Below are 21948 nucleotides of genomic sequence, written 5' to 3' on the forward strand. Positions count from 1 at the left end.
TACTTACAATGATTTTCACTTCTCTTCAAGAGATCTTTATTTTGAATTCCTTTTATTCTTATTTTATGATGATTCTTCTTTTTGTCTAAGAAATGTTCTCTTTTACTGATGACTTCACTCAATTTTCTTCGTTCCAGTATATGTGATAAAAATTGTTGGGTTTGGTTCACTGATACCTAAAAAGAAAAATATTTTTGCTTATTTTGTTCATATGTAACTTTTTAAATGAAACAATGGGAAAGTAAAAAATTGATCTATTCATGGCAAAAATATAAGCTTAATGCAATTACTCTAATTCTTTTTTCAAATCAAAATGACAGATGGCTTACTTCACTTTAGGAATCCACATATTTTATAAATAAAAACCTTTTAAATCTATTACACTGTCATCTGAACTGCAGAGCTGAGCATTAAAAGCTAAATGTTATAAATAAAATAGTAGGAGAATTTAACCAATTTACTCTTCCACTAGTAAGTTGTCATGGTAATATCAATTGTGAGCTAAAAAAAAATGAAGATATTGATATTGCCTTAGACATTACAACAAATTTGTAAGTATAGAAAATCTTTTGACTGGCTACAAAGAAAATATAGAACAGTGTTTCCCCAAAGTACTTTTCAGAAGTTATATAATTAATCTATTTTAATTAGGGTGATGGGTTTGCATGATTTTTTTTTTTTGAGTAGTAGAAAATAATGCAGAGACTAGAGAAAATTAAAAAGTTTTATGAAGGGTAAATATTCATGATTTACATGTATACTATTTCAGGGTAAATTATATTGGAAAATTAAAAATGTTCCTTTTTATTTGTCAATTATTACTACTAAGAAGGATCAAGGTTTTTTGTTTGTTTGTTTGTTTGTTTTTCCAGTATCACAGTTTGAACTCCCTCTTTCCAACATCACTTTCTGGAATACTTAAATCCTTACTATGAGGTAGGTACCAAAGACATCAGAGCAGTGACCCAGTGGCTGACCCAGGGGCCAGAGTACGCAGAGACACGGAGCCATGTAAGAACTTTCTTAAAGAAACATCTTTATTGAGATATAGTTCACATATGACAAATTAACACACTTAAAGTGTACAATTCAATGGTTTTTAGAATATTCACAGATATGTGCAATCATCACCACAGTCAATTTTAGAACATTTTTATCACTTCAAGAAGAAATCACAAATTCTTTAGCTATCACTCTCCCTACATCCCTATAATCCCTACCCCCAGCCCTAAGCAACCACTAGTCGATATATTTGCTCTATAGATTTCCCTATTCTGGACCTTCATATGGATGGAATTATATATAATACTATGTGGGGGTTTTTTTGTGACTGGCTTCTTTCACTTAGCATAATGTTTTCAAGGCTGATGCACATTGTAGCATGTGTCAGCACTTTACTTGTTTTCATGGCCAAATAATATTCCTTATATGGACATACCGCCTTTATTTATCCATTCATTCATTGATAGACATTTGGGTTGTTTCCACCTTTCCACTATTATGGTAATGCTGCTATAAATATCTGTGTACAAGTTTCTGTGTGGACATGTAAGTATTTTGAATGTGGTTCTTCTTCTTATAGGGTGGACAGATTTAGCAAATAAAAATATAAGATGTCCAGTTAAATTTGAATTTGAGATAAGCAATGATTTTTTTGAGTGTAAGTATGTCCCAAAGATTACATGTTAACAAATAAAACCGCAATATGTAATGGTTCAAATCAATTGGCAGGTGTTCGAGTCAGTAGCAGCTCTCCTCCATGCTGTCATTCAGGGACCCAGGAAGATGGAGGATGTGCCAGCTTCAACATGTGGATTCCAAGGTCTCCCTGAACATCAATATCTTATAGACAGAAAGGGAAACAGCATGGAAGATCTCATATAGAAAGGGTTTTTGTTTCGTTTTACTTTGTTTTGTTTCATTTGGTTTGCTTTGTTTCCCTTCCTTTAATAGGCCAGACCCAGATATGGCACATAGTACTTTCAGCCACTTTCCATTAGATGAAACTCAGTCAAATGGCCCCACCTAACTGCAAAGAGGCCGGGAAATATAATCTGTCCAGGTGTCTGGAAGAAGAGAGCATGGACTTTGACGAGCCTTCTGCATTCTCTGGTATAGTGGGATTATCAGATGTTATTGCCATTGAAAGAATGGCACTTACTGTTTCAATTAAAAAATAACTAGCATCTAAGTGGAGGACACAATACAAGCCTAGCAAGTGCCTGTGATTGCTTGGTGTTTCTACCTCCTTCTTCTCAGAGGCCAGTGTTTTTGGACTTTAGGTTCTTTTCTCACCCAGTGGGAATGGGCAGAGTAACAGCCAGCTGGCACAAGTCCTAGGAAGCCTCAGAAAACAGAGAGGCTTTCTCTGACTCTCAAAGGCATCAAAAGATTGTATTAATATAATTGAATAACAAGGATCTATTAAGTGTCTATCTCTGGCCCTATTCTAAGAGCTGGGGATACAGCCATGAACAAAAAAATGTCTCTGCTCCCATGCAGCTGATTTTCTGACAGGGAAGAAAACAGTTAACGGATAACATGAGGAATTTTTTTTAAAGGGAAAGGGGATGGAAGTGATAAAAGTTGGTGTTACTTGATATAGAATGGTTAGGGACAAGTTCTCTGAAAACACTTGAGTGGGCCCCTGTGGGAAGGGAGGGAGTTAGTCCTGCAAATATCTCAGGAAAGAGAGTTCTGGCAGCGGGAACAGCAAATGCAAAGGCCCCGAAGCAGGAGCACACAGGTGTGCCAGGAAGACTGTGCAGCTGGTGTGAGTGGGGCATGGAGGTAGTGAGTAGCGAGGCAGAGAGGCAGCTCTGAGGTCAGGCTCAGGATCCTGAATCATGTGCTGTGTGAATAGAAGACCCTTGGTGGGTTCTGAGCAGTGGAGGGATATAGACTGACTTAAATTTCAAGAGTATCCTTCTGGCTGCTGTGTGGAGAGTATCACATGTTGGAGAAAGAGTAGGGAAAAGAGGAGGTCAATAAAGATAGGTGAGAGTTGATGGTGACCGTGACATAAAAGGATGGTAGAGGGGGAAATGGTGATAGTGATTGCTTTCTGGATATATTTCAGAAGGACGGCTGGCAGGATTTTCTGTTGAAGAACTTATGTATTTTAGTTTTTGAACGGCAAACTGAATGGAAGTATGTTTTTGTAAGTATGTTTTTAAACTCCCAAGGCCCATCTGTAGACTAGCTATAGCTCTTAATCGGAGACAGAAGCCGTGTTTCCGTAGTCTCTTACCTCTTCACTTGCCCTCCTGCCTCTTCCTAATCTTGATGATTCGTGTGGGATGAGTTTTTCTCAAGCATCTCTTTGGAGATATCACTGCACAACTCAGAAGTCCTCAGTCTTTAGTGACAACAGGATAAAATCAAACCCCTTTGCACAAAAGCTAAGACTCTTCACAGTCTGGCCTAAAAATGTCACAGTGACCTTAATTTCTTAGTACTCTCACACTTACTGACAGCCAACATCTTCCACTCACCGTTCCCCAAATAGAATAGATTCTTTTCTACTTCCTTGCCCTTGTTTAAATGGTTTGCATTGTCCTTTCTTTCCTATTATCCATAATATTACTGCTGTTCCATGGCCCAACTCAAGTTCCTTCTCCCCAAGGCCCTCCCATGTCACTGTGACACACAGCGATGGCCCTTCCTCTGCACGAGTCCTTTCTTTCCTTCTTGGTTAGCAGTAGCTCAGTGCTCTCAGCTGGCATCTCTAAAGCTCAGTCTCTAAAGCTGGCATCATGTTACCTCATTTATTTTATGCTTTATCTACTTGATTTATTTATTTATATTTTGAGACAGAGAGTCTTACTCTGTCCCCTGGGCTATAGAGTGCCATGGCGTCAGCCTAGCTCACAGCAACCTCAAACTCCTGGGCTCAAGTGATCCTCCTGCCTCAGCCTCCCAAGTAGCTGGGACTACAGGTGTGTACCACCACACCTGGCTAATTTTTTCTATTTTTAGTAGAGATGGGGCCTCACTCTTGCTCAGGCTGGTCTTGAACACCTGACCTCAACTGATCCTCCTGCCTTGGCCTCCCAGAGTACTAGGATTATAGGTGTGAGCCACCGCACCCAGCCTGTTTATCTACTCAATTAATTATAGATACTGTAAACTTTTTAGTATATTTCTTACTTAAAGTAGAATGCCTTGAGTAGAGAGGAGCCTAACGAATGTGTGGATTTGTTTATTGCAGGGAAACCCCTTGTTTCCTTAAAGCACAGGAAAGGTAGGAAATATCCCCTCACAAGAAAAACTAAAGATCAGTGGGCTTTGGAGAGAGAAAATTTGAATTTACCTCCCTGTATGTGTAATCGTAACTCGTATGTGGCTGAAGCATGGGTGGGAGGGAACTTTGCGGTAGAGCCCTTTGTCATCTTTGATCCTTTTACTTCTTCAGTCTGTACTCTATGAGGTCAATGCTAAGGAAGTTTTAAAAAGCAGATACTCCAGAGGAATTGGGTAAGATTTACAGTCTACAAACAGGCTACCCTGGCACATTTATTCTTATTTTTGGCACAAAGGCAGTGCTTTTGCTACTTTCCAATATTCCAAGATCTCTTAGAATAGTTTTTAGTTTTCTCTTGTTACCTAGGTTTCACGTGGATAGAGGCGGGTCCTTTCCCATATTTACTCTATAGCCTTCATCTCCTAATGCTGGGCATTGAGTGGACGCTTAACGAGTCTAGACTGCATTCTTAAGCAGGAAGAGGATTAATTCCCAAAGGTGTTTCAAATGTTATTGAGCAGGTACCACATACCACAAGATACCAAGAGCGCAAGATGACCTGATGAAACTGATCTCCTTTCAATCTCCACCTGCCCAAGGACAAACTGTGAGATTTAGGTGATGCTCACTTCTATTTCTGTTGATAGTAATCCCACTGCTAATTATGGGACATGGTAGTCATACTGATGGAAGAAGAGCAAACCTCTATTTGGAGGGGTTTAGAGAATGTTGAAATGCAGAGAGGAGTTTTTAATTTATATAAACATTTTTCACAGTTTACTTCTTCTATCTGCATTTAAGATTTATCCATTAATCCAATAAACATTTACTGAGTGCCTGCTATGTGCCAGACACCGAGCTAGTTGCTGGGAATAACAGCAGTGAACAGCACAGACAAAAATCCCTGCCCTCGTGGAGTTTATATGCTAGTGGGGGGAGAGTGACAGCAAACATAAAATGTTTACATGTTACATGGTAATAATGCTGAGAGGAATGCAGCAGGAAAGGGAGACAGAAGAAGGTATTGTGACAGGGTTTACAACTTTAGATAGAGTGCTTGCAAATTGAGAGACTCTCCAGGGGAGGAACCTGTGAAAAGATGACACTGGAGCAAAGACCTGGAGGAGGTGAGGGAAGGGAGCCCCATGCATATCTGGGTGCAAAGGCATTCCAAGCAGAGAGAACAGAAAGGTGTTCACATGCCTGGGGTGTCTGAGGAACAGCATGACACCCAGTGTTTCTAGAATGGTAGAAGGGAGCACCGTAGTAGGAGATGATATCAGAGAAAACAGTGGGGCCAGACCACAGAGTCCAATAAACAAGCCATTATAATGACTTTGGTTTTAGTCTGTGCGAGATGGGAAGCCACTAAAAGTTTTCAAGTAAAGGAGAGACTTGAAACGACTTGACATTTACAGGAGTACAATGGCTGCTGGGTTGAGAACAGACTGAACATCTGAATCCCCTCCTTCCAAGATGTCAGAAGACATCATAAGGTTAAAAAAGCTTGATAAGTATTTATGGCTCTATAAGGCAGACTGGCCTCTGCCCTGGTGTCTTAATGTTTAGGACCTTAGGGAGGCTACAACTTAGAAGGCTCAGGTGGGAGGACAGTCTATCCTCTCACAGTAGACTAAGTAAATGTTTGTAGAATGAATGAAGGAGTAATATTGATTGAGAATTTTTTAAAAATAACAGGAATGAGGCCGGGCATGGTGGCTCATGCCTGTAATCCTAGCACTCTGGGAGGCCGAGGCGGGTGGATCACTTGAGCTCGGGAGTTCGAGACCAGCCTGAGCAAGAGCGAGACCCCGTCTCTACTAAAAATAGAAAGAAATTATATGGGCAGCTAAAAATATTATAGAAAAAATTAGCCGGGCATGGTGGCGCATGCCTGTAGTCCCAGCTACTCAGGAGGCTGAGGCAGGAGGATTGCTTGAGCCCAGGAGTTTGAGGTTGCTGTGAGCTAGGCCGACGCCATGGCACTCACTCTAGCCCGGGGAACAGAGCGAGACTCTGTCTTAAAAAAAATAAATAAATAAAATAAAAGGAATGATGGTTAATAATTATCTGTTTAAGAAATTCTGAGCGTGCTTAATAAATAATAGTACCTAGAGTCTAAATTTTCTATTGAAAAAAAAATAATGTTTTAGCAAAATATTTACCTGTGTGGTGACATTTCTTTCTTTTCGTCTTTCATCATGTTTTTCTGCTTCGATAGCTGTAATATACAAAACATTTTTATAAAATTTGAAAACATTTTCTTTTAAAATTTTACTAAGTACAAAATCTGGTTTAAAAATTTTTTAGAAAACTTTTAGAACTGTAAGAATGATAGTTGAAAATATTTACAATTTAGAGTTACTAATGTGTTAAAAATAATTCCTTCACTGATAATTTGTAAAGATCTAACCTGACACCAGAGATAATCTAAATACTTTAATCAAGCATTCTGAAATTGAGTTAATAACATGAAAGGATTCTGCAAATAATAGAGCTAATTACAATAGTGAAAAACTTTCTGAGCTAGAATTTAATTAAAATGTATTTATGTAAATAAATGCCATCTATTAATAGAAGATATTAAAATATAGAGGAGAAAATACAATTTTTGTCCATATGTCAGAGAGATAGTAAAAATTAATTGAATAATACAAACATCTGAGAAATGTGGGCTAGTATAATTATATCAGGCTTTGAAATAATTTTCAATAAATTTTTAATGAAGCAATTTTAATGAATCTTTTTATAAGAAAATATGTCATGTAGAATACATACATAATCATTGCTATATTTAATTTTTGCATAGTGCTTGAAATATCTTAACTTCCATACTTAGAAAGAAACAAGTCTTTGAAAACCTGAGATGACAGAGTAATACATCACAAGACATCAACTTTACTACATTATTAGGATTGATAATTTTTAATTACTATAAACTGATTTGATGCATTGTAAAAATGACATATATGTTTCATGAAGTAAAACATGCATGTATGTGATACATTCACATTTTACAAACTAAAGAATTTAACTCAGGACTAATATGGGAAAGTCAAAATTTTGTATTTCCAAAAAGTCATGATCTTGTACTTTAAGGGCAGGTTATGAATTTTCTAATGTTATCTCTGACATTGTATTTATTAATTTGATATGTTTTATTCTTTCCCTCACTGATGAACTTTAGTACTTGGCAGCAGCCTCACAATTCTATGTCTGTTCTATTTCCTTTGTAAGAGCCAGACCTTATAGAAATTAGCTCCAGGTTGTTTGATATTTAATTCTCTGTTAAATTAGAGAAATAACTGGCAAATTCTAAATAAAAGTTCAATCACTGCATGGTAGCCAATGCATTAATAAAGCATATCAAATTCTTTTAAAGATTATACACATTTGATACTGTTATATACATTAGGATTGCTCCTTAGGTTCAGGATATGAAATAAATTATTCTAGAGTTAGAATGTTGTTACAAATGAATCTTTATCCCAAGTTTGTCAAGTGATTTTGGGACCATGAATTCTCTTTATTAGAGTCAATGTAGCATCATGTTCCACCATGTGGCCTTTAAGTCAAACAGGCCTATGTTCTAGTCCTGATTTTGTGCCTATTTCATTAATTTGTTACGGTAATCAAAAGAGACAGTCCATTTATTTAGCACAGTATGTAATATGTATCAATTAATTTAGTGTTTAATAAGTATTAGCTATATATAATAATAATTATATGAGACCTACTCCTTTAAAGGATATAAGATGCCTTCAAGACAGTGTTACATGTGAATTAGTACTTTGAAGGAACTACAGCAAACAAAGCATAATTAAAGACTCCATATGCTATTAGAGTTTACTAATGCTTTACCTATAACATGACCTGTCTCAATTACAGCTTTTTCTTCAAAGCAAATTACTTGGCCTAATTATATTTGTATATTAGAAATCAGACACTATGACTGATATTATAGTCACAGTAAAAGCCTAGTAGTTTTTAAACTCCATTATCACAACTAGAAAAAGTAAACTAGAAAAAGCAATGTGATTTGATAGATTCCCATCATTACATTTCCCAAAGTACACAGAATGTAATTAGAGTTAGTATATACAGAGTGTACAGACACAGAACAAAAAGTACAAAATATCATGTGTATTTGAGCGAGAGGAGAAAATTATGGATAATAAATGGAATAAAGTTTATATTGTACAGTGGGCCAGAAAATAAAACTGTCAGTGGTCAAAGAGTAACATGAAAATTACAGGGCTACAAGCAGTAATCAAAGGTAGGATAAGTGTAGATCTGAGAATTAGCGCAATAGGAGGACGTATAAGAGTATAACTGAAGGAATTAACTATTCAGTAGCTTAAAACACAAAAAGAGTATAAAGACAGTTGGTTATTATTTCCAGAAGAAGATGTGTAATCCAAAACAGATTGGAAACTTGTTAAAAAAAAGTGTTTCTTTTCTAAATTTCAGGCTTTTAGATTTTCACCTAAAGAAAATGGCTATTGGGGAACACATTCTGTTGCAAATAATACATCCCACAGCGCTTTCTTGTCGGTGGTTTCTTATCAGTTGAGAAACATTGGTGATTGCTGGAAACCTGTACCACTGTCTTATCACTTCCCTCTACATGAATGCCAAAATTGCCACAAATTCCAGTACTCCTTGTAAAAAAACCACAATCTATTGGGTGTAGGAAGAAAATATTAGACCTTCTCCTTACATGAGGTTTAAAAAAATCTCCTCTATTATTTCTATTTTGGGGATATGTTTTATAATGTACTTAATATACTAGATCAGTAGTACATCATCATAATGAATAAATACATATAATAGAGTGTACCATCCAAAAAATTTGACATACAGTTAGCTTTGGAAGGGGACTAAAGTTTCATTCAGCTCTAGAAATTGTAGCTCTGGCTACATTTTATTATATGCTGTACTCTTCACATACTTTATCTCCAATCTCCATAACAACCCAGCAAGATATCAAGCACAGAATATTTGTGTTCCTCCTGTACTGATGAGGAAATTGACGCCAAGTGAGAATAAGTAACTTGTTGAAGGTCACAGGGCAGAGTGGGATTGAAAGGCAGGTCTGACTCTAGAGCTCTCCTTTCCACACCACTGTCACTCCAAACTTTACCAAAGGATTCACAATACATTGATTTTAAGTGGCAAGCTTCTGTAATGACATAAACTCCATTTTCTTTACAAAAAATTGACTTATGCACAACATTTTATGTATTTTCATAATATGAAACACACCATTTTTTGTACAGTAGAGCTTTGATTTACTACTCATCTCCACTGAGAGAAGAATTTTGAAGTAGTAAAGAAGCAGCTAGTGCTACAACCCATTGGCTCTGAAAGAATTATCCATGTGGCATTTGAGGCATGGAGTGAGCCCCATCAGATTCATTAAAAAACCCATAAGGTTTTTAAAACTGTTTTGTTGCAAAAAACACCACTAGTTTGGACTGAAAAAGATGGAGACAGCTCAAAATGAAAAGAGGCCTCTGGATCCCTGTCTTTTTATAAGCAGGAAACAGGATGAGAAAGCAATTCAGCTACAAACATGGACATTTCCTATGTAAAGGGAAGGACAACTAAGAGGACAGGGCCTAGCCCAGAGGGTATTGCCAAGAGCCAAGGAGAACCATAGATTAGGAAACCACCCCCAAACGGTAGAACTGGGCCCTCATCAATAAACATTGCCTACCCTTGGAGTACAGAGATCTACCAATATACTCCTGGCTGGATTTCCAAATTCTTATGGATCAGTGACTAATATGTCTCTCCTTCCCCCTTTTTGGACAGCAGTGTCTAATGTGGTTTTTCTATCTCTCCAGTGTACATTGGGTATGTGCAGGAATAGGGGAATAACTAGTCTTTTTAGTTCACAGTTGTCCGAGTCAAAGAACTGTGTCTAAGGAAACTTCATCAACATCTTGACCTGATGTACATCGTGAGATCATGGATTCCGAGCTTGATGCTATGACAGCATGAGAACTTGGCAATTTTGGGAGAGCAAGTCCCTCATGTGAGAGACACGCGGATCATTGAGGCCTAAGGGTGGATTATTGTAGCTTGGTACAATGGCCCCCAAGGAGTCACAACTCCCGGTGTTCACATCCCTCTGCAGGACGACTTTACCTAATCTTTGCATCAAGGGATAGAGATTATTTTCGACACTCCTTGAATCTGAGCTGCTCTTGTAACTTGTTTTGACCAACAGAAATGTGGCAGATGACACTGTTCAACTTCCAAGGCTAGTCCTTAGGCTTTGCAGCCTCTTTTACCCCCTTTGAGAAATGCCCTGAGACCAGCATGCCCTGAAGAAGCCAGGGATAATAAACCATGTGAGAGAGAGGCCCAGGCATCCCAGCTGTCTCAGCTGACCACCAGTTGAATGAAGCTGCATGAGTGAGTCCGGGTGAAACCTGCAGAAAAACCACCCAGTCAACCCACAGAATTATGGCTTCAACTTAAAGTCACCAGCTGCATTAGCCTCTACAAGAGAGTCAGCCTGTCCTTTGAAGCTAGGCATTGACTTCTTCTCTCTAGCAATGAAAAGTCCTAGATGTTATCTTCTTCCAATAGAAGGCTATTTTGTCTATGTTGAAAATCTCTTATTGTAGCCACCTTCATCAGTTATCTTAGCTAGATCTTCTGGATCACTTGTTGCAGCTTCTACATCAGCACTTGCTGCTTCACTTTGTACTTTTATGTTATAGAGATGGCTTCTTTCCTTAAACCTCATGAACCAACCTCTGCTAGCTTCCAACTTTTTTTCTACGCTTCCTTACCTCTCTTAGCCTTCATAGAATTGAAGAGAGGGCCTTGCTCTGGATTAGGCTTTGGCTTAAGGGAATGTTATGGCTGATTTGATCTTCTATCCAGACCACTCAAATTTCCTCCATATCAGCAATAAGGTTATTTCTTTCACTTTCTTATCATTTGTGTGTTCACTGGGATAGCACTTTTAATTTCCAAGAACTTTTTCTTTGCATTCACAACTTGACTAATGGTTTGGTGCAAGAGGCCTAGCTTTTGACCTATCTTAGATTTTGACATGCCTTCCTCAGTAAGTTTACTCATTTCTAGCTTTTACTTTAAAGTGAGAAATGTGTGACTCTTCCTTTCACTTGAACACTTAGAGGCCATTGTGATGTCATTAACATTGGTCTGATTTCAATATTGTTGTGTCTCAGGGAATAGGGAGGCCCAAGGAGAGGAAGAGAGGGGAACAGCCAGGTCACCGGAGCAGTCAGAACACACATATTGATTAACTTCATGTTCTTATATGGGTGCAGTTCATGGTACCCCAAAACAATTACAATAGTAATATCAAAGATCACTGATCACAGACCACAATAAGAGGTATAATAATAATGAAAAAGTTTGAAATATTGCAAGAGTTACCAAAATGTGACACAGAGACATAAAGTGAGCACAGGCTGTTGAAAAAAAAAGTGCCAATATACTTGCTTGACACAGGATTGCCACAAACCTTCATTTTATAAAAAATGCAGTATCTGTGAAGCACAGTAAAGTGAAGGGCAAGAAAATAAGGTGTGTCTATATGATTCTAAGTCCTTTATTTGTTTGATTTGTGAGATGCTTAACTTTGGACATCACCAAAAATGATATTTAGAAATAACATTTCATATTTCCTTATTTACCCATGTGAACTTTGGTAAGTTATTTAGCCTCTCTAAACCTAGGTTTTCTATAAAATGGGAATAGTAATACTATACTACTGCTAGAGTACATGTGAAAATAAGATAGAATTAAAGTGTAAACTGTTTGGTGTTTTGTTAAATACCTGGTGGCTAAATAATAAGTGTTAGTTCCCCTCTTTCCTCCTTCTCAAAGACCTACCTTTTAAAGACAAGTAGCATTAGCATGTGTGAGAAAAGCACTTCCCTACTTGAAATAAAATGGAGAAGCTACATTATGTAAGTACTGGAAGAAGAGGCTTCTGCTGAATTTTACTTTCTTTTTGGGTTTTTCTCACTCTGATCCCTGCTGTTACCACTTTTCCCTCGAAATCCCTTTCCTTGGTTACTCTTACCACATCTAAAACCAACCGACATTTTCAAAATAAATTTAACAATCCCAGGAAGAACAAAAATATATAAAAGGCATAGACACAGTCCAACATACACTGATAGGTCTCTCTTTATGATATTTCAACTGCCTTCTCCCTGGTCCCGCCCGGTTCATTCTTTTTCCTGGTAGATTTCACAAGAACCTTTCTACCTCGCTGGTGGGAGTAAGTGTCATCTTCCATGTCACCACATGGGGGCGATTCTCTGGTACTAAGGGCAAGAACACAAATTCTAACTCGGCCACTCACCTAAGTTCCTCCCATTCTGAGGGACGTAGTTCTCTTTTTCCCCAAATCCCTGACAGGATTATCATCTATCCTCTATGAACTCCAAAATCCTCTATGTACTGAGAAGAGTTCAGTCCCCTGGAGACCCATCTCAGTCATACAATAATTGTAACATCCATACATACAGTAAGAGCTGCACACATAGAGTGAGCTATTCCGTTCCTCTCTCAACAGAAATAATTTGTAATCATTATTTCCATATAATTAGACCAGAGTTGGATATTATCAAGGTCTCTAAATAGAGATACAAAAGAAAGTGAGATTGCACTAAAGGACTATAGTAAATGATGAAGATGTTAATATATTGTATTAATAATAAACACATTTTGACGCATTATTATATGTTTGCTAATAGACTAGTGACTTAGTTATATAAATTAATATATTAATATAGTAGATATTTAAAACAGTCTATAATTTAGAGTGTCTTGAAAAAGTAAGTATCTTATAATCTTCTGTTCTCTCCTCCTCAACTTCCTTCTTCAAGTGCAAAGATGGCAAAATTTCCATAAAACTAAAATTACTGAGAGACCAGGCTTTTATTCATTCTTTTCTTGAATAATTTTTTATTTATTTTAATTTCCATGCATTTTAAGTGAACAGAGAAGGCTGAATAACTCTCAGCATTGCTGAGCATGTTCCTTCCAGAAGCCTAATTATCACCTGTAGATGCAAGTAAAAGGCTTAACAGCAAACTTGAAGGATAGTTGAGTAATTTCTTATGCAATGTGTCTAGCATAGTGCCTAGCACATAGAAAGTGCTTAATAACTGTTTTTTTTTTTTTTTTGTTTTGTTTTTTTTTGAGACAGAGTCTCACTTTGTTGCCCAGGCTAGAGTGAGTGCCGTGGTGTCAGCCTAGCTCACAGCAACCTCAAACTCCTGGGCTCAAGCAATCCTCCTGCCTCAGCCTCCCGAGTAGCTGGGACTACAGGCATGCGCCACTATGCCCGGCTAATTTTTCTATATATATATTTTTAGTTGTCCATATAATTTTTTTCTATTTTTAGTAGAGACGGGGTCTCGCTCTTGCTCAGGCTGGTCTCGAACTCCTGACCTTGAGCGATCCACCCGCCTCGGCCTCCCAGAGTGCTAGGATTACAGGCGTGAGCCACCGCGCCCGGCCTAATAACTGTTATTTTTATATTAATTTTTGATGAGAAATAATTTGGGAGGAATGCAAATTACAAGTGGGAAAATATGGTGGCACATATTCCGTAATGTTAACTGATGATTTTTCTGGGTGTTTCTTTGTACCTGTGGCCTTGTCCCAGTTTAGTCAGTGAGTTGCTCATTTCTTCAGAAAAAAGAATGATGTGGTAGGAAGAAAGAAAGAAGTCTTTTCTTGTCTGTTAAGGGGAAAAGAAAGGACTTACAACCTCGACAGTAGAATAGATGTAGAATACGTGGCATATAACATCAAAGCAACTACAGGGCTTTCTGTGCTCTCTTCCCAAAATGGGAAAACATTCCCTGGACTGGGAGTGGGGAGAGAGCTGGAGGGGTAGTAAAGAGAAGTTTATACTATAGTAACTTGAAATAGAAATTAATTCCATTATTAAAAAATTAAGTTATATTACCTGCACACTCGTTTATGAACTAAAATTTATAATTAACTATTTAGTTAATTCTATGCATACAGAGTATGAAGCCTTTGTTAATGGTGAATGGAAGTGTGATCTGTCCTCTAGAAACAGGGCAGTAAAGCTTTTAAACTTAGAGCCACACTGAGCAGCTTTAGCTGAAAGACTGAAAATTTGCAATTGATAGAAAGTTCTAGTTAGGGTTTTAATGAAGAGTGGAAACACTTCGATTACTTGTTTTGTGTCACCAGTTGAAATGGCTGAAATATGATGACATAGGCAGTAAGGTGATCTGGCCTGGATATATTCTTATTATGTCTAAGTCCCAATGTCCCCAAACTCAATCATTATTTCTCACATGCCCCCTCCTCAAGTCAGTTTCCCTTCTCTAACGTTCTGTCCCTGTCATGGGGACCATCATTCTCCCAAGTTCAAAATCTTGCATCATGTTTTGCTTCTTCCATGCCAACATCCCCATGACCAGGCAAGATTTTGTTGTGTTTTGTTTTTCTTTGAAATTGTACAATTGTGGGTGGGGAGTAGGAGGAATTGTTCCGAAAGCTAAATGAGATCATGGATGTGAAAGCATTTGACATGTGCTAGGCACTCAGTAATGTTTCTTTTCATTTCTTCTGTCTGGCAATTTAAGCTTTTTAATAATCTAACCCTTTGTTTCTTAACCAATTTATTTCCCACTATACTCTGGTCTTAATCAAGTAGTGATATCTCCTATCCCATATATACATTCCACCCATTCTTTCCCCATGCCCTTTACTTTATTTATGTATATCTTCTAATTTGGAATCCTTTACTTTCTTTCCCTAATATCCAAATTTTACTCATACTTCCAGGATATGTCTGTCCTGTTTCAGCATTGGGTCCAGGTGCCTACCATAGTTCCTATCCTATAATAGATTCTTCATACATATTTGTTAAATGACTAAAATAAATTTACCCTCCTACCTGTAGGCCTCCCTGTACAGCCTTTGATGACCCTCCCTTTTTGGTACTTCTTCAGGACTTGTGTTCTGTGTCACTTATGTTTCGTACCCAATCATATATTGAATTTTATTCTATGGATTGTAAGATCTCTGAGGACAGCTCCCATTTCTCTCTTGCTTTCTCTTGTTTTAGGTTTACCCACAGCACCCTATGGGTAATTAATTAAATGTCCTAATTAAATTTGGTTATAACACAGCATATAATTCTGTTCCTGAATCTAAAATTCAACCAAACCACCTTTCAAGTTACTGTGAAAAACTTAGAATCAAAGAATCTCAGGTTTGGAACTATCAAATTAAATTCTATAGATACAAAGATAATTTTTTTTTACATAATGATAATGGTTTTCCTATTCAAAAGAATATTTTAAATGTTATGTTTCATCACTGCAACAATCTTGAGTTAAGTGGTTATATTAGGTTTTACTCTTTATATAATATGCTATTTTTCAAAAACAAAGATGACACATGAGTGCAAAATTATTATTCTTTTTTTCCCATAGTTGATCTAATGGACTTCTTAGCCACATTGCTTCACGTGATTAGAACATTAAAAATTTGAGAATGGGCTGACTTGGTTTAGAGGGCTTTTAAGTTTATATGTATTTACTTATGTGTGATTGACGGATTGAATCAAGAGAAGTAATTGACCAGTTACTTTAGGCAACTTGATGTAGATGATTTGTTCTGGGTATTATAAGAACCAGTTTCAAAGCAGGTTTAGAACTCTTGGAGCTCTTAGCTGTTCTGTCCTTTCATTATCAGTGTGTCTCTTTTTAGGGATAAAGAAATGTAGATTATCAATAGAGCAGGTAATGAGATTCAGAAGTCTTTATTTCTAGTCTTAGAATTAAAGTTTCCTTTGTAAATGAATGTTGTAAATGATTTTGGGCAGGGCACTGATGCTTGCCATGTCTTGTCTTCTACAGTGATCTAAATAACTGTGGCATGATATAGTATAACCTGATATTGCTACAGTATAGTTTGGAGTAATTAAAAGTATTATTTAAATAATTCATGCAATGAGAATTAAAACTGACAGAAGTTTAAATATAGATATTTTACTTGGTACTACTAAATTAGCCAACACAGGGAATAACTGTGTAGAAAATTCCAGATGCATGTGCTTTGGCTTTGAGCTAGGTTAGGCCCAGCACACGTCAGCCTGGCAGCAAGCACCATGTCCAGGTGCTGTGAGCCTGGTGGTGGGCCTTCCAGCTTTTGGGTCTTCAGGGAGGGTTACCCCATTGTGCCCAGGGTGGCCTGGCCAGAGCTGCTCCCACGATGGGGCAAAGGCCTCCTCAGTTTTAAAGTATTAATAACTCGTCTGAGTATCTTCTGGGAACTAGCAGGGGTTGTATCTGGGAGTGAAGGTTGATGGCACTGTGCAGGGCCAGCTGCTGACAGAAAGGGCCCAGCTGTCAGGATTTTTGAGTGCTTCTGTCTGACAGGGTCAAAACTTGTGCTTTAAACCAATAGATCCAAAGACAATGGCTCCTATGAGATGGAGCCCAGAGGTGTCATTGAGAGTAACTGGAATGAGACTGTTGGCAGCTCTGATGGAATAAACTTCTTGGAGTCTCTCCTTTGTGGCATTTATGCCGGTGGTTTTGAGAAGCCCTTTGCCATCCAGCAGTGAGCCATTCTTCCTTGTTTCAAGGGTTATCATGTGATCTCTCAAGCCCAATCTGGGACTGGCAAAATGGCCACAGTTGCCATATTGATTCTCCAGCAGATTTAACTGGCTCTAAAGGCTACCCAGGCTTTGGTCCCAGCACCCACTCAAGAATTGGCTCAGCAGACACAGAAGGTGGTCATGGCATTAGGAGACTACATGGGTGCCTCCTGTCATACCTGCATTGGGGACACCAACATGCATGCTGAGGTGCAGAAGCTGCAGATGGAAGCTCCCCATATCATTGTGGGCATCCCTGGGCAAGTGTTTGACAGGCTTAACTGGAGATGACTATCTCCCAGATACATCAAGATGTTTGTGCTGGATGAAGCTGATGAAATGTTAAGCTGTGGATTCAAGAACCAGATCTATGACATATTCCAAAGCTCAACAGCAACATCCAGCCAGTTTGGCTGTCAGCTACAATGCCTTCTGATGCGCTTGAGGTAACCAAGAAGTTCACGTGGGACCCCATTCAAATTCTTGTCAAGAAGGAACTGTTGACCCTGGAGGGTATCCGTCAATTCTACATCAACATGGAATGAGAGGAGTGGAAGCTATACATACTGTGTAACTTGTATGAAACCCTGACCATCACCCAGGCAGTCATCTTCATCAATACCTGAAGGAAGATTGATTGGCTCACTGAGAAGATGCATGCTCAGGACTTCACTGTCCCTGCCATGCATGGAGATATAAACCAAAAGGAATGAGATGTGATCATGAGGGAGTTCCATTCTGGCTCTATCAGAGCATTGATTATCATTGACCTGCTGGCTAAAGGCATTGATGTGCAACAGGTTTTTTTAGTCATCCACAGAGTTGGTCATGGTGGATAGTTTGGCTGTAAGGCTGTGGCTGTTAACATGGTAACAGAAGAACACAAGTGAACTCTTAGGGATGAGACCTTTTACAACACTTCCATTGAGGACATGCCCCTCAGTGTTGCTGACCTTATCTGAGAGGGGCTGTCCTGCTACCAGCCCCAGCCAGGGCTCAATTTTGGGGGGCTGAGGAGCAGCAGGAGCAGGGAGGGAAGGGAAACAAAGGATGGGCATCTTGTAGTGTTTTCTTCTTTGAATAAATGCCTTAGATGCAAAAGAACAAAAAAGAAAACTCCTAAAGTTTTGTATTTTTTTTGAGACAGTCTCCCTCTGTCACCCAGGCTAGAGTGCAGTGGTGTCCTCATAACACACTGCAATCTCAAACTCCTGGGCTCAAGCAATCCTCCTGCCTCAGCCTCCTGAGTAGCTGGGACTACAGGCATGCACCACCACACCTGGCTAATTTTTCTATCTTTTGTAGAGACCGGTCTCACTCTTGCTCAGGCTGGTCTTGAACTCCCGGCCTCAAGCAGTCCTCCTGTCTTGGGCTCCCAGAGTGCTAGGATTACAGGTGTGAGCCACCACACCCAGCCAAGTTTTGCATTTTTTAGTATTTTGGTATATTATAATATAAATATATAAAATATAAAATTATAGACATGATCTTGGAAATATATAGTAACCTTGATATTAATACTATTCAATGTTCAACAAACATTGAATATGGAGATAAGAAATTAGTTTGTATTACTATTTGTGTAGAAATTTTTTGTCAGTCATCTTGTTCTTGAGTACTTCTGACATACTGTAAAATAAAATCTGGAATCTCAGGGTTGGAAGAAAGTTGTCTCTAGAGTTGTGTTGCCATTTAATCACTAGACATGGACAGACATTCTTGGTGTTTTCAATTATTTTGTTATTACAAACAACACTGTAATGGATTACTTTGAAGATGCTTCTTGTGAAATATGAGGATTTTCTAGAGTAGATGAGTAATGAATTAGCTCATTTAAGAGGTAGTGTGCTCATTTTAAATATTAATAATGTAAATTGACTTTCCAGGAAACTACTCTGATTTATACTTCCACACACAGTATATTTTTATATACGTTATATATTATATTATACATGTAATACTTCCACACACAGTATATATTACATATATTAGAATATTAATTTTTCCTCACCTTAATCAACACTTTTCAATTTTTGCCAATGTATTGTGACAACGCTGGTGTCTCATTGTTAATTTTCACTTGCATGATTACTGGTATAGTTAACCATCTTTTTACATTTGGGGACATTTGTATTTCCTCTCCAAAGTACTCAATGTTAAATAATTTTCCCATCTTTCTTAAAAATTATCTTTAGGAGTTCATTATATATTCTGGATATTATTTGATTGGTATGTATGTTGTAAATGCATTCTTCAGTCTGTTTTCAGCCATTTAACTATTATGGTGTCCTTTTCAGTAGAGATCTTAAATTCTGATGCAGTCAAAAATTGTGAATCCTTTCCTCACAACATTTTTGTGTGTGTTTTGTTCAAGAAGGCTTTCTTACCAAGCATTTGAATCTATATTCTTTTATATTTTCTTAAACTATTTTTATAGTTTTTGCTTTTACAATTGGCATTTTAAATCCATGGGGAATCATTTTTTTGTGATTGATATGAAGTAGGATCTAACATTTTTTCCTAAATGAATAGACAATTTGTCAATAGTATTCACTATAGTCCATCTCTTTCCTATTGAATTGAAAAACCTCCTTTCATGTACTAAATTCCTGAATGCAAACTTTGGTCCATTTTTTACTTCTCTGTTCTACTGTCTTGATCTATTTGTCTATTCTTCTGCCAACACCCCAATTACTGTAGATTTGAAATTGCATATTTTACTATCTGGTTGAGCAAGAAATTCTCTGTGCAGGGACACACACACGCACCCCCTCAGTGTTCCTCTTTTTGAAACTTACCTTGGGAATTCTAGCATAATTTCTTTTCTAAATAAATTTTAGAATAAGCTTATCAGATTCATTTAGAAGTCTGTTGATATTTTGACTTGGGATTGCATTGGATTTACATATTAATTATAAAAATCTGGCATATTTACAATATTGAGATTCATTCAGGTGAATAGTTTTCATTTATTCATGTTTTCTGTTTAACGTTCTTCAGAAAAAATTCATTTTTTATTCCTCATATGTTTTATTCTGCCTTCATTAAATTTATTCCTATTTTATAATATCTGTTGCTACTTTAAAAGGGATTTTTAAAAATGAAGTTTTGTGATTGTTTTATTTTTAAAAATTAAAATGAACATTTATTTGCATTTATCAGAAGTCTTAAAGGTTACTTTGCTTACCATTGACTTTTGGTCTTCCTCTTGGATTCATTTTTCATATCTCCTAGTAATTATTTCAGCAAGGGTTTGTGGGTGATGAATTTTCAAATCCATTCACATCTGAAAATATCTCATGTCTGAAAATGTCATTACACTTGTCTGATAGTTTGTCAGATTATAGAATTCTCAGTTTAAAATCATTTTCCTCTTAGCATTTTAGAAAATATTTCTCCAGTGTCTTCTCAATGTTGTTAATGAATTTGAAGTCAAGATGGTGCTTTTTGTTTGTAATAACATCTTTTCTCTTCAGAAGTTTTTAGGATTTTCTCATTATCCATGAAGTACTAAAATTTTACCACTATTTTCTAGAGTGGATCTTTTCTCAGTCTTCTTGCTTGGCACTCAGTGGAACTTAATGTAAAAACTTGACTTTTTTCATACCTGGGGAATTTTATCTGTTTTCTTTACTTGTCCTCTGAGTTCTATTTTCTTTCCCTGGAAAACTTATTATGTATATTGTAACTTTTGGAGGGGTGCCCCAAGTCCCTCAACCTTTATTTCATACTAATCATCTCCCTGTGCATTTGCATTATAATCTGAGAGAATTGCTCAGTTTGATCTTTGGACCTCCAGGTTGCTCTTCAGCTATGTCAATTTTACTATTCAGCCTTAAAGTTTTAATTTTTGTTATCAGATATTTCATTTCTAAAATATCTTTTTTTCTTTCATTAAAATCTGCTCTTGTTTCATGGACACAATAACTTCTCTAAATACTTATTATGGTAATCATTTCATGTTTTAAAGTCTTCAACCATTTGCTCTATTCTGTTTCATCAGGTGTTACTGGTGTGTGTGTGTGTGCGTGTGTGCGTGTGTGTAGACTGATGCTTTTTTTTTTTTCATGGTGTGAAGTATTCCTGAAACGTTTGCTGAGTCTTAATGTATTCATGTTGGACTTGGATTTCCCTTGTTAACCTGTCTGTGAATGCTGTAACTAATTACCTCAGCTTTCTACCCCTGACGTGGGTATTGCAGGATGTACTATCAGGGTGTAACAGGAGCGGAGCTAGTCTTCTAGGAATAGGGACTCCATGGTTATCACTAGCCATTTGCAGCAGTAGCCTACATCTCTGGCCCAAATGCCCACCCAAATGCTCCCACTTAATGATTCTTTGTCTTCTTGTGTACTTACTTATTTTTAACTATGTACTGCAAACTTTATCTGAGTACATTCTTTGACACCTATGATGAAGCTGTCTTCCCATGGAGAAAACATGAATTTACTTTTGCCAGGTACCTGAGGCCTAACCTAGGTGCCTAGATCTAACCTTAGAAGTATTAATAGTTCTAGGCTTGGGATTCCTGGGAATACCCAGGCAATGTAAACCCAGACTAAAAGTCTCCAGGAGGGCTGGCCCATGACCATAGCTTCTCAAAGATATGTGTTTCTTTTTCCTTTTCTCTCTGCTGTGTGAAATGTCAAGTCTACAGATCCCCGGACTTGGAAAGGGGTGGGTTTACTCCTGCTTTGCCCTTATTCTAAGATTATAGCACTTTATGGTATTAGGTTAATGTTGAAAAGATTTCCTATTAGATTCCTAAAGATTTCCTATTTACTCCTCTCCTTGGACAGATCTTGAGCATTGGAGTCTATCCTCCTTGCCTGTGAGGCCATTAAAACCAAAGCCTATGCTTGTCTGGCTCAGGGCAGAAGCTGCTTTGATGTTCAGGTGCTGGGCTGGGATGAGAGTGAGGCAAGTTCTAGCCTTGCTCAGGTGTTCTGTGCTTACTTCTCTGGCTTCTAGCTTTTCCTTAGATTTTTATCTGTTAGATCTTTACTGTCTTCATAACTCTTTGATGCATTTAAGAAACTTACATATTTTA

At 37.5% G+C, this 21948-nt stretch overlaps 1 protein-coding gene and 1 pseudogene across 2 annotated transcripts in view; one reads left to right on the forward strand and one right to left on the reverse strand.

The window, feature by feature from the left end:
- SEL1L2 (SEL1L2 adaptor subunit of SYVN1 ubiquitin ligase) overlaps positions 1-21948 on the reverse strand; it is a 99568-nt gene that overhangs the window by 69651 nt on the left and 7969 nt on the right. For both annotated transcript variants that reach the window (XM_069496118.1, XM_069496117.1), the window contains exons 2-3: positions 6409-6464; positions 8-176 (exon numbers count right to left, since the gene is read on the reverse strand). In XM_069496118.1, coding sequence (XP_069352219.1) covers positions 8-176; positions 6409-6464 — 225 coding nt within the window. The remainder of the gene's footprint in view (positions 1-7; positions 177-6408; positions 6465-21948) is intronic.
- On the forward strand, positions 16708-17860 carry LOC138400897 (eukaryotic initiation factor 4A-I-like; annotated as a pseudogene).

This window comes from Eulemur rufifrons, chromosome 20 (assembly GCF_041146395.1).
Source record: "Eulemur rufifrons isolate Redbay chromosome 20, OSU_ERuf_1, whole genome shotgun sequence".
Taxonomy (NCBI): Eukaryota; Metazoa; Chordata; class Mammalia; order Primates; family Lemuridae; genus Eulemur; species Eulemur rufifrons.